Consider the following 14,268-nt stretch of genomic DNA (forward strand, 5'->3'; position numbering starts at 1 on the left):
CTTATTTTTTTGCTAGTATCCAATTTCTCCTGTGGGCAGCAGTGTAACCCAGATTATCCCTGATCCCGTGTTCCTTAATGAACTTCAAGAAACAGAATTTACAGTGAGTACAAAATCATGTTTAGTTGTTTTCTTTTCTTGTTTTACAAAAATATTAATTAAAACTTGAACATACATAAATGCTGCATATTATCACAGCTTTTTGTTACATGTACAGTAGGTGACATACAAAGAAGGTGCATAATGGCTTAGAGAATTCAAATACGGTAATAACATTAAGAGCAGACCATTACATACAACTGTCATGTGTATTGCAAGAAACATAGTCATTGAATATTCCTCACAAAATCCAGTTTTATACAGAATAGGAATGGTTAACTTTGTAGAGTCTGGCAAAAAGTAGTCTGATGCTTTTACAGTATATTAGCAAAAGTGTGCCCATTCATTGTACAGTATAATGAATATGGAAGGGTGTGTCATTGCACTGGTGGCAAGCACAGAAGTGCACATTGATACAATGGTGGTGACTACAGGTGGGCATAGGTGCAGTAAAGAGAAAAGTGTGGCTATGTGGGAGAAGTGATGAGAGCATGGGGTAGGATGGGGGTGTTTTGGCATTGAGGGTACGGTGCTGGTGGTGGGGGAGTTCAGACATGGTGGCGAGAAGGGAGATGCAGGCACAGTGAGGATGGGGAGTGGTAGTGGTATTGTGGGGGTTTAAGATTTCAGGTGCGCTGGAGAGTGCTGCATCTACAAGGAGATGTAAGTTGTCCGGATGATGGCAACAGTAGAGGTCAGGCAGGGAAGTTGAGGTGTGAGCTTAGTTCAGTTCAGGTTGTTTTTGTGAGCCGCAGCAGTACCCCGGGGGTAGGAGGTTGTGTAACCTGGGCCTATAAATGAAAAGTGACTGCAGGATGTGCTTCTTGCTGGTTATAGTTGTTGTAGATGGCACTGGTTTAAATTTAAATGTCAATGCAGTGACTGGTGGTGAATGTGTGGTAGCGACACCATGTTAAAAATGCGACACTACCCCTACTTTCTATACTACTTTAACCAGCAGCGATCTCCACAGATGCCAGCTATCACCCACCTGATCAGGAAGTCTGTCGTCACAAACATCAATCTATTGATGAGAGCTGCAAATAAGTTTGTAATGGCAGAATTTCTGTCCCTAGAGCTGATTGTTGTAGGTTAGAGGAGATCCGCAGCACTGTCAATAAATGCCTTGCTCTGCAATAGCAGTAGGACCCCTTGGGGGCAGGAGATGTATCAGGAAGGAAAAGACAGTGATACAGAACACCAGTGCAGAAGTTGTAGGGTGGTTTAGATCAGCACAGGAGGTGGGGTAATGCGTAGAAAATGCGGTTTAAACATTTTCTTACTCTTTAAAAACAATGATAAGACCTTGACATGTACTTCTACAGCTACTGTGACCTGCTCAGCGATACCAATATTGGTTCCCTACAGGGAGGCCTGAGGCCTCCCAGTGCCCCTCCCAGAATCCCCATACACACCCCGGGGCTGTGGCACAATCACCTTACCCTCCTGCCTGGTCTAGTAGCTGCTGTGAGGAAAGGTTGGGGCAATGCTGAGATGTTAGTGAGGCTGTCTGTAAGCAGCAGTAGTGTGCTGGAGAAAGAACTGCAGTGGGGACTACAAACAACAGTACAGGAACAGGGTGGAGAGGTAGCTGGAGTGATGTGTAGCTGCTGGTTGCCTCCTCTCCCAATCTGTCACGGACCTGTGCTACAGAACCGATGACTGCAGAAGCTAGTGGATAGGTAATGAATTGGGTTGTGGGGCTGAGCAAAGAGAGACAGGTCAGGTACTACAGCCACAGGAAGCTCTCTGTGCCAGGAAGGTGCCACAGTTAAGCATGCCCACCTCACTCTCAACACTGTGCCAGCACTGTAACCCCCCCTCCCCACCCACACACACTTACACTCTCTACTGCACCTGCACGTCTGTTCTCTGCATGCTCCACCTATTCTCATCACCACACCTGCATGCTGAACCCCACCCCTGCCCCATTCTCATCACCACGTCTGCATGCTGAACCCCACCCCTGCCCTGCTTTAACCACACATTAGCTGCACCCTAAACCCCTCCCCCACTCTCATTCTTCCACATCTGCACACCAAACTACACTCCTCTCCTGCTCTACGGGCCCATTCACAGCAGATGCAGTCCGTTGCGTTTTTGAGCTGCATCAAAAACGCAACACAATGATTTCCAATGGGATTCTGTTCTGTTCACACCAGACTAGTCCGTTCCGATGCAGCCAGAAAAAGTACTGCTTGCACTATTTTAGCTGCATCAAAACGCGACGGAATGCACCAAAACCGCAACGGAACGCAACTAAAAAATAAAAACCGACAGATTTAGTAATGTCATCTTCTGTGGACTCCCTGTGAGTTGGTAGAGGAGATTAGGAATGGAACAGCTCTGCATTAAACTCCACCCCTCCTCTGTCCTCACCACCACACCTCTTTTCTGCCCTGCATTATGATCAAAGGATATACTTACCTACATCATCACTGTCCCCGCTGTCAGCATTATTATCAAAGGATATACTTACCTACAGCATCACTGTCCCCACTGTCAGCATTATTATCAAAGGATATACTTACCTACAGCATCACTGTCCCCACTGTCAGCATTATGATCAAAGGATATACTTATCTACATCATTACTGTCCCCGCTGTTAGCACTATGATCAAAGGATATACTTACCTACACCATATACTTACCTACACCATCACTGTCCCCGCTGTCAGCACTATGATCAAAGGATATACTTACGTACAACATCGCTTGTCCCCAGGACCTCTGCAGTACAGTTTGCCAGCACTGCACAGCCTCAGGCTGAGATCTTTAGTAAACCTTTGATCTATACTAACACGTGTGCTCTGCAGCTTTCATTCATTTCAGTGAGCAGCTTGTCTGTCAGCCTGTCAGTATCTCTTGCCTTAAGGTTATGTAAACCCTTTAGTTGTTGATATGCTTGCGTTTGTGTAGAATAAATGTAATTTGATCAGCTTTAATGGATAGAATTACAGCTGCGTTGACAGAAGTATGTAAGAGTTTGTATGATACAATTTAGGGCTGCAACAACTAATCGACATAATCGATTATAATCGATTATTGAAAAAGTTGTCAACTTTTTCAATAATCGATTAATCGTCTTCCGATTCATTAGATGAGTTTGCGTCAGGAATATAAAGGTAGTGTGCACTAATCTTAAAATGTTCTTCTGTGTCTTCGGGGGATTGGTTCTGCGATGAGTATTCCTATATGACTCCAGTTTCCTTTCTCTATAAGAACATTCTCTTGATTTTTTTTTTTCTTTGCTTAAAATGCCATGGTTGTCTGTTATTAGCGTAAAGTGGGACTCAATGATCCTTACCTGTCCTCCTGTAAAAAGCTGGTGCCACATGGTTGTGTTGCTGTCCTATTGTCCTATTTCACCCTGAGCTTATGCTCAATTTCCTCCTCTATGACTGTCTGTGCAGTCCCAAGTAACTAAATCTGAATTATGACTGGGAGCCCTAGGATCATGGCTCTAGTGGGACCCATCCACGAATGCCAGTGGAGTGATAGATTAAGGCTGGCCATACAGTGTTAGAATTTCGGCTGATTCCCATGAATAGGGTAAAATTCTAACAATGGGTGACCCTGTTGGCTCGACAAAACGTGATCACTCACAGTAGCACTTATTAGTGTATAGTCATCTAAAGGCACCTTGGCAACAGAAAATGCTTATATTCACATAGTGCAAAGAAAGAGAATGTCAAATTCAGGGGTGCATGCCCAGTAAAAAGGCCACTTTAGTCATTAGATAGCTTACAGGACTTGCTGCAGGTTTTAAACAGAACAAAGTCTCAGTGTGTGAATTTCTTAGTGAAAAACAAAATTATAGGTTAGCATGTATTCTACAGTAAAGTTCCAATCAGACAAGAGGGGCTATATAATAACGCTTGCAAAATTTCCTATAGTTTTTACATTTACAGAACCCTTTTCTTTCCTGCCCTGTGAGAAAGCAGATACCAGAAAAGTAATGCTGCAGGAAAAGGTCCCCACTTCAGGCATTAGACAGAATGTGTAACTAAACCATACATTTACTGCTATGTATTCATTTGATATCGGTAGTATAATGGTTGTTATTTTGTTGTGTACGCTTGGCACTGTTTTGCAGTTCATCTGAATTGATCATCTGTATTGATGATATCCTGTTGAGACGTTTTGCTTGTATTCCAGAAGACAGAAAACTCTGGGGTGCAGTACGCCTGATCAATGTCAGCTGTATATTGCTGTAAACCGCTCTAGCAGACTCTGTAAAACTATCTGTTAAATGTGTGACTTTTACAATCTGTAGAACGGCAATATTAAGAACCCGTGTGGTTTTTGTATTCTAGCCAAAGAAGACACGGGGAGAAAGTTCCTAAGGCAAGGATATATCCGCATGGATTGTTGCAGCTCATTTTTAGGCTGCAAAAAATGTTATTGGTGGAGGAAACGTGTGGTAGTAGGGTTACTCTGGCTTTTGAGTGTGCATGCATTCCTTTTTTTCTGCTCTAGAAAGGCTAGTCTAATGAGGAACAGGGTATCTAAGGATGATCGAATCAGGAGAGTTGCCGTTTTGTTGCTTCTTGATTGCCATCAATATTTGCATTACAATTTGTCTGATCTGCAAAGACCCACACAATTAGCAATTCAAAGCAAACGTGAGTTGTGAATTGTATGGTTCTTTGCCGAGCGGAAAAATGTTTGCTGTAGAATTTGATTTGCCTGCTTTTATATCTGATTCACTCATCACTAGAGAAAAATGGCTTCTATATTTCATCATTAAAGGAGGACTCCAGTCAGGTTTTTCTATTTTGGTTAAAGGGGGATAATTAGAACCTCTTTTAGGCTTTAAGTGTGGTCTGTGTGCCCACTGGAAACCTTTTCCCCTACTTTCTGGCCCTGTGACAGAACAGGAAGTAAGGGAATGTTGCCATTGAGGGCTGCAGACAGAAAAAAACATTGACAGGGGTTCTTACTATTCTCAAAACTAACACTTGGAGTACTTTGATTTCTGTCTGTGCCCCGGTTGGAATAATTCTTATTTGCTGTGCCAAAACGTTACTAATGAGTGGAAATCACTCAGTGGGAACAAGCAGCAATAAAAACTTGGCAGAAGCTCTAACACTTGGCTCAAAGCTGGCCACACACTGCTCGAATTTTGCCAAAGTCCTGCAGGCACCGCTCTGTTCAATATTTCAGTCTACTTTTGTTAAAGGAGCCGGGCTGCAAATTGTTGGCCAAATTGTGACTGCAGCCAATCAGCTATTCTGACAGTTGCAGGTGCCAGCTATAAGAATACTGTGCAGGGGCTATATGGCGTGATATCTAAATCCGGCTGGAGTTCTACTTGTAGGTTTGTACAATGCATAGCATTGGATTAACAACTGTTTGCTTCCTTCACTAGTACAAAGCTGCATGTAGTTTTCATGTTAATTTTTTTGGTGAAGCGTCTCTATCCGCTGCACAGCTAATTAGTAGTAACATTGTGTGAGTCTGCAGTATGTGGAATACAGAAATTAATTGTGGTTTTCTTCATATAAGATAGATGAAAGGATGTCTCATTAGATAATAGAATATGTAACATTCCAGAGTAGTAATAGTACCGGTAGTCCAAAAAATCGTAAGGCAGACCGGGTAGAAGATTTGATATAACTATGCTAAAAAAAACAAGTCCTGGCTACACTGGCAAGAATGTATATCACAAACAGAATTTCATTTTATGTGCACGTAGAAATCATGGTGTTGTGGATAGGGTTGGCAAAGACACAATTTTCATACACTATATATTAGTTGGTTTCTTACTGAAATTGTAAATGTTAACTGTGTTTAGTGATTTCAACAAAACCCTAATTTTAAAGTAACATTCTGCTTTCCCATTAAATGGGAGATGTCCTTTCAATTAAACTGTCATTTGTTGCCATGGACCTCTGCATGTCATCACTTTTTCCATCAGGTTTCTAAGTAAAGGTTACAATATCTATCTACTTCAACCCTTTATCTTAAAAGCATTTTATCGGTATATGCTCTATCTACCTTCTGTTCTCTAGTGCTGTGTATATATATTTAGCCACAGTTTCCCCAAGGCTGTAGCAATATCACATGAGTCTTTTAATCTGATGTTAGCCAGTGGCAGCAATTAATGTTTGAATATATTTCTTAAGAGACTCTAAAGTCATATACACAGCAGTAGGTGAAAAGTCAGCAACCTGATTTGCTAAACCAATACAATGTTGAATTTCTTAATCTTAGAGTACAGGACACAGACTTCATGGTCTTACACCATGGGTTATATGCAGGTGATAGGACACTGGTAACAAAACTGTTAAGACAACCCCATATCATCCCTCACACTCCCAGCAATTCTCAGTTTTTTGCTAGTGTCCTTAACCCCTTCGTGACTGACGACGTACAGTGTACGTCGCCAGCATCGGGGCTGTTTAAACAGACTCCCGGCGACTTTTGACGCCGGGACTCTGTTTAAACTTGTAGAGCCGACTGTCGGCTTTACAACAGAAGCGATCCTGGCGACTTACCTGTCGCCAGATCGCTTCTGCGTCCCGAAGAAGGGGCCATAATGTTGGGGGGTTTTACGTCATTTTCAGGCCTAAAATGTGGAATATAACATGGGTGCAAAAATGGAAAAAAGGGCCTCAGTCATGAAGGGGTTAAGTGGTGCACTGTCCTCTTATCTCACCTGGAAAATGGCAATAGTTTCTGCTATTAACATTTTTCCAGCTGAATCTGCTATCATTTGTCTACACTGTTTGGATGTTGTTCGGGCTGAGTGAGTCTGCCTCTCGGCTACAGTTTCCTTTAGGCAGTTGAACTCCCTGTTTGTCCTTCCCAAAGTTTTTCTTTAGGGGTTTTCCTTGCCTCTTGTTCCTTTCTCAAGCCTATAGTCTCAGGGGTAGGGTTCCCCACTTTCCTGTTAAAGTGCATTTTACTAGATCTGTTGCTTCCTGGGCTTTTCAGCATCAGACATCTGTTTCCCAGATTTGCAAGGCCACCACCTGGCCCTCTGTTCAGGTTTTACCCCTTGAATGTTCAGGGCACCTCCAATGTTAGCTTTGGCAGTAAAATACTTTAAGCTGCTCTCTGAGTTAGGGCTCTGACCCTTGTTCCCAGGGCCCGTTGGAATTTGTTTGCTGTGTTGCCCACCCCTCTGCTGACTACTTTTGAATGTCACATGATCTAAGATTGAAGTCCTGTGTCCAGTTTTGTACTCTAAGAAAAGTAATTTACAGGTAAGTCAAACATCCCATTATATCAATGCCAGACATCTTGTTACTTAATATACATTCTGGAGTGGAAAGATCTGGCATTTTATATACAGCCAACAAGCTAGGCAGTGGATAGTACTCTTCCAGAAGATATGATCAATATATTAATGCCAGAGCCTTGAAGAAAAAAGAAACATAATTGACAAAATGTCCCTTACACCCTGTTTTGCATTTTTTACATAATACAGATGTGCAGCCCTATAGTAATTCCAGTTATGCTCTACATACAAAATCTGTTTTCAACATACAGATATCCTATCAGCCTTCAAAATCTGAGCAGGATAATGAAAATTCCCTGTCTATGTACCATATATTGTGTATATGTGCAAACAAATGTGTAGCAGCAAATACAGGAGAAATCTTTAATGGTTGTTTTTGAATATTTCTAGATATAAAAATGTTTTTCCATTTAATTGGAAATGTTGCTGTATCTACTGTATTCCTAATAACTCTTCTGTGGGCCAATCTTGCCTCATTCTTTCTATTATGCTTTCAGTTCTTATCAAATTAGACTTACAGTATACTTTTTCTTTACAGACTGAATCTGTTGAATAGCAGACCCATTTTCTCTGTAGAGGTAAGAATTTCCTATGTTGAACTCTACCATAGATGAATAAACCCTGCATCTCATCAGTCTCCTTTACTGTAAAGATGAGACTTGTCCACAAGTTGTGACAGAATTACAGCATTTGCAGAGGGTTCAGCTGTTCCAAATACTTTTACAGTACATCCTTAATGGCTTTACCAACAGTGGTAACTGGGCTGCCTCCACTATTCCTTCCTGTGCATGAGGAGGCCACTAATGGCTACAGTTGTGAGAGGAGGTGGTCAGAGTTCTTCATACGCACAGGAACACGTCTTTGATATATCAAAATGTAATGACAGGGCATTAACCTGATGTGGTATCATTTTGTATGTTATGATTCTGTTCACACCACTGAAATGTCATTTTGTCACACGTCACATAATTAGGAAATACCGGAAGTATGCCAAAACATGTGATGCTGCTGTTATCTTAGTGCAGGACTATCTGAGCATGCCTGTGTAGTGATCCCCAGCATAGAGTGTGAAAGTGTCCACAGAGAGGGTGATGGCAAATAAGCACAGTCTATGAGAAATAAACACCAACCGGCTTAGTAGAATGGGTTTTTTTTGTTTGAAGGGAGGGGCAGAGGAGTGCTGCTAGAGTACCAAAAAGAAGCCCATGCTGACAATATCCCAGACCCAGAGCTGCAAGGAAAGGGTCATAACTACTTCTAGAGCATATCTCCCAACTTTCTGAGATGACAAATAGGGACACCTTTTAGCACATGTATTTAGGCAATGGATATAACCCTGTCTTGCCCCCAGTTATACGGACCATTAAGGATTTATACGCCAAAAAATATTGGTAAAATCCAGAATTGTTGTTGTAACCATTAAGTTTTCTTTATATTGGATTTTCAAAATAGCATACAAAATAATTAGGAGATAGGATAAAAGTTTAAGTGAATAATAGCACTTTTGGTAGTTCAATAGAACATTTTCATTGATATCTGTACATGAAACCAAAAAGAGGGACAATTGAGAACAGAGGGACAGAGGCATTTGGTCTATCATAGGCTTTGTTATATGGATCAGAATGGAAACATCTGAGGGTTATGATTGAATAGTAAAAGATTAAAGAATCTGTGTTGGCCATTTTCACATGGTGCATCTGGGGAGCATTACATGGAGAAGTGCTCAGACAGCACATCATATATACCACATTATTAGAATGTAATTCAATAATAATGTACTATAATTTCATTAGCAAAAAGTGTCATTTATGCCCTTGCCATATGAAACAGGTCTTAGTGTGTTTGCTACTAGCTATATATCAAATCCATATCTCATTCAATAGGCAATCTAATCACTAAATAGGGAGTTTCCCAAAACAGAAAAGGCCACCTGAGATTGACCATGTCATGACCAGAAAGCCAGATGCTTAGGCCCAATTTAGCAATGTCACTTAATGTGGCAAGAACTTAATGACTAATTTACCTACCTAAATTCATTTTACATTGTTTAAAGAGATAGATGGCTTTTATTTGGTACCTTTTTAATAAAAACCTGCTCAGATTTTTTTAGAAAAAGCTTGAACACATATACACACACACCTTTTTTTTTTAACATTTTCAGATATATTTTTTTATCACTGTATTGCTCTCCCTTCTTAAGGCATTGTGACAGCATGAGTGGGCAGGGCTGTGATTACAGTTGCATAGCTGCCAAGCTGATCTCAAGCCTTACTGATTGATTCCCAATCTGCAGAGGAGATCAATCTCTAGGTGGAGACTTGGAACTGTCATTTGGCAGTGGGGTCTGAGAACTAGGATCACTCACAATATGAAAGGTTTTTAGTTTCTATTTTCCATTTTCCTAAAATATACTCTTTTTATTTCACATTCATACTGCACTACATTTCTGTCCACTGCGTTCTAAATTTAGAAATAGGTCACAGTGTAGACAGATTTATGTGTCGTTGATGAATATTTTGATTGTTTCCTTGTAAACCTTGTATTTATTTACTTGAAAGTCTAGTCTAACACCTATTTTACTCAAGTGTCATTTTATTCTTTAGGTGTCGTGCTTTCTGTCTGTGGAGTGGATCCATGATGATTCTTTTCATGCTATGAGCAGACTATGATGTGCATTTTTTGGCTCTCTGTGCTGCTTGGCATCTCTTTAAAACATGGGCATGAGTTCACTTGTGGGCATAAAGGCACTTTCCATTGCAGGAGGCACCTACTATCTAGCAGTGGTGTAGTAATGTATATTTACCAGCTGTAATTGTTTTTAAGTAACCAGAGAAAACCGTGTCTGTTAAAACTATTCTGCATCCCAATTCTTTTTGTCACTATGTGGCCTCTGAACATTCCAATGCTGTGACATCAAAGTTATTTTCTTTCAGGAGAATAGGCTTCATTACATTCCACAAAGTATGTATTGAATATATGTACCTTAATGTTTAGACATGTTTCACCAGCATTGTATTAATGATCTATTGGTAAATGTATTTTAAGCCAATCTTAAAGACTCATGCTTAACATATTTGATATATGTTCATGCACACATTGGAGTTTAAAACATGGGTACGAGTTTTGGAAACCTTGAACTATAATGTATACTTGCAGTATATAGTAGTTTCAGTACTGAATTGATAAAAAATACATATTTTTGGATTACATTTTAATGCAATGGTACCCTTGTTCATGTCTGAGTTGAATACATTAAAGTTCAACATTGCCTGCAATGTATTCTGTAGTTCAGATTGCACATGACACACTGTACATGTCTTTGGCTGATCATTTACATTACACTTTTCAGTTTTAAACCAAACACTGTGGTTCTTCCTTGGGGGGGTAGGTATACTTTCCCAGTCAGTACTCTAAAAGAAACGAGGATCCTAGATAATCCTGACACTGCTGTGCAGTGTTCTCCAGTGTGAGTTCTCTTTCTTCTCTGTCACCTAGTTTTACCTAAAGTCAGGAACTTAAGGCATGCTAAGAAAGGATGTCTACAGCAGTTTTCAACCCCAAAATTGCCTGGCTACACTAGAGCCCTTATGTAGAAATACATAAAACCTATTTCTTTTTAATTATTTAAAGTAAACTTCCAAAGAAGTTGGGGTTGGTTTGGGATTTGAGAAAACATGTACATTTACAATTTTATTGATTTTTTTTTTTTTTGTATTTTATTTTTCAAAATAAAACGCTCCAAACATGAAATTGTCTCATCTTTTATATTTGTGTATTTAATTTGGTCTGATCTTAGGCCTCATTCACATGGCTGCAGAAGGCTGTACATTGACAATAAGGGGAATATTCCTGCACTTTTGGAATAATGCCTAATGCCAGTTTTCTTCACAAAGACCTGAATTATTTTATGAAAAATGCAGTTTATGAAGCTATTAACTGAAATGAATTTGCCCTCACTATCTGAAAAGATGTACGGTTGATGGAACGAAACCAATTGGGCCTTTGGTTTCTTCAGATGATCTGACCCATGCATGATGTTCAATGACTCCGACTAAATGAGAACCAAGTACAAATTCAAGACATTTTATGCATTTTGGAATTTTTTGCATGATTTCTTTGGTGGCAGATCTAAGCTATATGCCCTCAAAGCTTTCTTTGGCTATAGCAGCCAGAGAAATGACAGCTGAATCGGAAGTGATGTAATACACACCACTTCCACATTCAGAGAGTAAGTGGGAGAATGCTGATCTCCCTCTGATCTTCTGCTAAGAGCAGCCAAGCAGTTCTCGGGCCCGCAGAGGGGATAGACAGCGGTGGGGGGCTGCAAGAGCAGGGGGGCGCATGCTTTTAGCCAACGTACAAGCGATCGGACAGCTTTAGAGCCGCCCGAGCGCTTGTATGTAATAGCCGATAATGGCTCTTTTCAAGGATCAGTGTTCCGCTCGCGGGCACTGTTAGGGGGCGTGCGAGCAGGAAAAAGATCTGCATATTTATGCGCCCCTTGGAAAGAGCTTACCGTCCATCCCTTTATTTACAACGGGCGGACGGCAAGTAGTTAAAGATAGTTTCCCACAGCCAGGATAGAGAAATTCCAGGCAGCTTGCCCGTATATAGATAGTTTTAGATTTTTTTTTTCTAAAGACAACGCTATTACAGTTAATTTCTTAGGCCCCTTTCACAAGGGTGCTTGTCAGTTCCCTTCAGCAGGGAATCCGTGCATGAATCCCCTGCTGATCAGAGCAGCTCAGAACGGATGTCACCACTGACATCCATGTCTGTCCAGTTTTTTCCCCCACGTTCCGTTTTTTCCTCCATCGTAACATTATGTTAGGTCTATGGGGAGTCGGATGTAAACAAACATGTGTCTGTTTACATCAGATTACCCCAAATCAGTCAGGATCAGGTCTGGCAAAACAGAACTCTGTTTCATTTGTTTCTCCAGACCTTGATGGAGTCGGGGGTAATCGGATGGAAATGGATGTGTGTCCATTTAGATTTGGCTGCCTATAGACTAACATAAGGCTTCCAATCAGATCCGCCTGAAAAACTGACAGGCGAATCTGATCAGACTGCCCGTCTGAAAGGGGCCTTAGGCATTAGGTCATTTTTTCTTTTTTTTTTTTTACACAGTATCTGTAAAATGATGATCTAAACTGGTGATAGCAACCAATCAGATTCCTAAATCAGGATTAAGGAGGCAATGTGTCATTTTTTAATTGTGCTAAACTGAACCTAACTTCTTGGTTTAAGGTTAAACAAAAGGGCACCAACTGGTTAGGAAGAAGGGCAACATCTGCATCAAATAAGGGTATAGTAATGGAAACAAGGCCTTGACCTAGAAATTTCCAGATGCTATTGTCTAAAAAGTATGATCTGCAGCACCTGTATGTCTTGTTGTTCCAGGCCTTTTCTGTGCGGTTGTTTACCAGGATCACTGCATTATTAACAGCACTCCAGGGGTAATGGAAGCAGCAAGCTTCTGCTCTGAATGATTTTGATTAGGTTTTATATGTACATTAAACTCCGGCAATGCAATCAGCATGGTAATAAAAAACAAGATGAGCAGCTGTTGCTATATCAACAGCCTTGGTTTTGTGGAGAGCTTGTGCAGAAAATCTTTCAAGGTAATTATGTACAATACGCACGTAGAAAGAAAGAATATGTACACCCTCTGCGTCTTCAACCCTTGACACAGAACAAGCTGAGCCCTAGCATCGCAATAAACACTGTGTCATAATGAACAAAATATGACAGACCTTAACCTCCAGCTATCCAGCCTTTAAAATAATAACATTTGTACTGAATATACAAGGTTGGCTGCAGTCTGTTTTCATTACATATATACTTATTGTTATTCAGGAGTACATTTTAAATGGCCCAGACTACTGAATATTTAGTAAATGCTGAAATAGTAGTATAACAGGAAATAATTGATTCTGTGGAAAGTGGCCCGAATGACTGCCTGTTTAGAGTTACCATGCTTTTTTAAAGTAGTATTAAACTCTCAAATTTTTTTTCCAATGAAAAAATCTAGATCAAATAAATATTCATTGTCCCACAAAATATTTTTTTACATTTTTGTCCAAACCGCTGTCTCCAACTCTCTAAGCTCGGCTTCCTTGAACATCCTGTCTAGTACAAGATTACTCAATAGACTGCCATGTATGCCTTGCATCACCGGGTTTCTTGGATTGAATCTCGACCAGTACACTATCTGGATGGAGTTTGCATATTCTCCCTGTGGGTTCCTGTAGGTACTCCAGTTTCCTCCCATATTCTAGAGACATGCTGGCAGATTAATGTGGTTACGTTTAAATTGTACAATTGTGTGTACAGGTTTGCTATGCACATGTGCTATTACATTCTGCATGCTAGAAAATGGGGGTGTTGAGGAAAGACCTGGTGACCTAGCTCATAAATAATTAACCAAGAAAACTGGAAATACACACTCAAGCATATCAGACATGGTGTCTAGCGATCTGGCTCATAGAATCGCCAAGAGTGGGATACGACTGTATGGATTTTATACACAGAAGACTTATTGAGAACAGTTGTTCTTTAGTATCCATGCCAACGTATCAAGATTCCATATACTGTACTCAGGTCTGTTGAGAGAGGGCATGTGGGCAACTGAACAAATCAAACATGGCTAAAGCAAAAACTTGTCCATAGCAGCAAATCTAGTTCCATCAACAAAACAAATCACATATTAGTTAAGGGCAACAGGTCTAATTTCATAGAACATTTCTATAGTCCAGTATTACCACTGACAAAATACATTTTGGAGAAAACCACAGATTCCGCTGTAGAGACATATTTAGTGTAGGTAGGAGGACCAGACATCAGCATTAAGCATGCCATATGGAAGATTTATCAGTTATAAAGTTTAAGTGTACCTTTTTTAAACTTTCAGAACCCTTGT

At 40.5% G+C, this 14,268-nt stretch overlaps 1 protein-coding gene across 3 annotated transcripts in view; it reads left to right on the top strand.

The window, feature by feature from the left end:
* TPST1 (tyrosylprotein sulfotransferase 1) overlaps nt 1-11,046 on the top strand; it is a 94,480-nt gene extending 83,434 nt beyond the window's left edge. For 2 of the 3 annotated variants that reach the window (XM_018556802.1, XM_018556803.1), the window contains 3 exons: nt 4,417-4,447; nt 7,885-7,924; nt 9,950-11,046. In XM_018556802.1, the coding sequence (XP_018412304.1) occupies nt 4,417-4,446 (30 nt within the window). In that variant the 3' untranslated portion in view covers nt 4,447; nt 7,885-7,924; nt 9,950-11,046. The remainder of the gene's footprint in view (nt 1-4,416; nt 4,448-7,884; nt 7,925-9,949) is intronic. The other variant, XM_018556804.1, reaches the window with a different exon arrangement.
* The last annotated feature ends 3,222 nt before the right edge of the window (nt 11,047-14,268 follow it).

The sequence above is a fragment of the Nanorana parkeri genome, unplaced genomic scaffold (assembly GCF_000935625.1).
Source record: "Nanorana parkeri isolate BGI_ZX_2015 unplaced genomic scaffold, ASM93562v1 scaffold253, whole genome shotgun sequence".
Taxonomy (NCBI): domain Eukaryota; kingdom Metazoa; phylum Chordata; class Amphibia; order Anura; family Dicroglossidae; genus Nanorana; species Nanorana parkeri.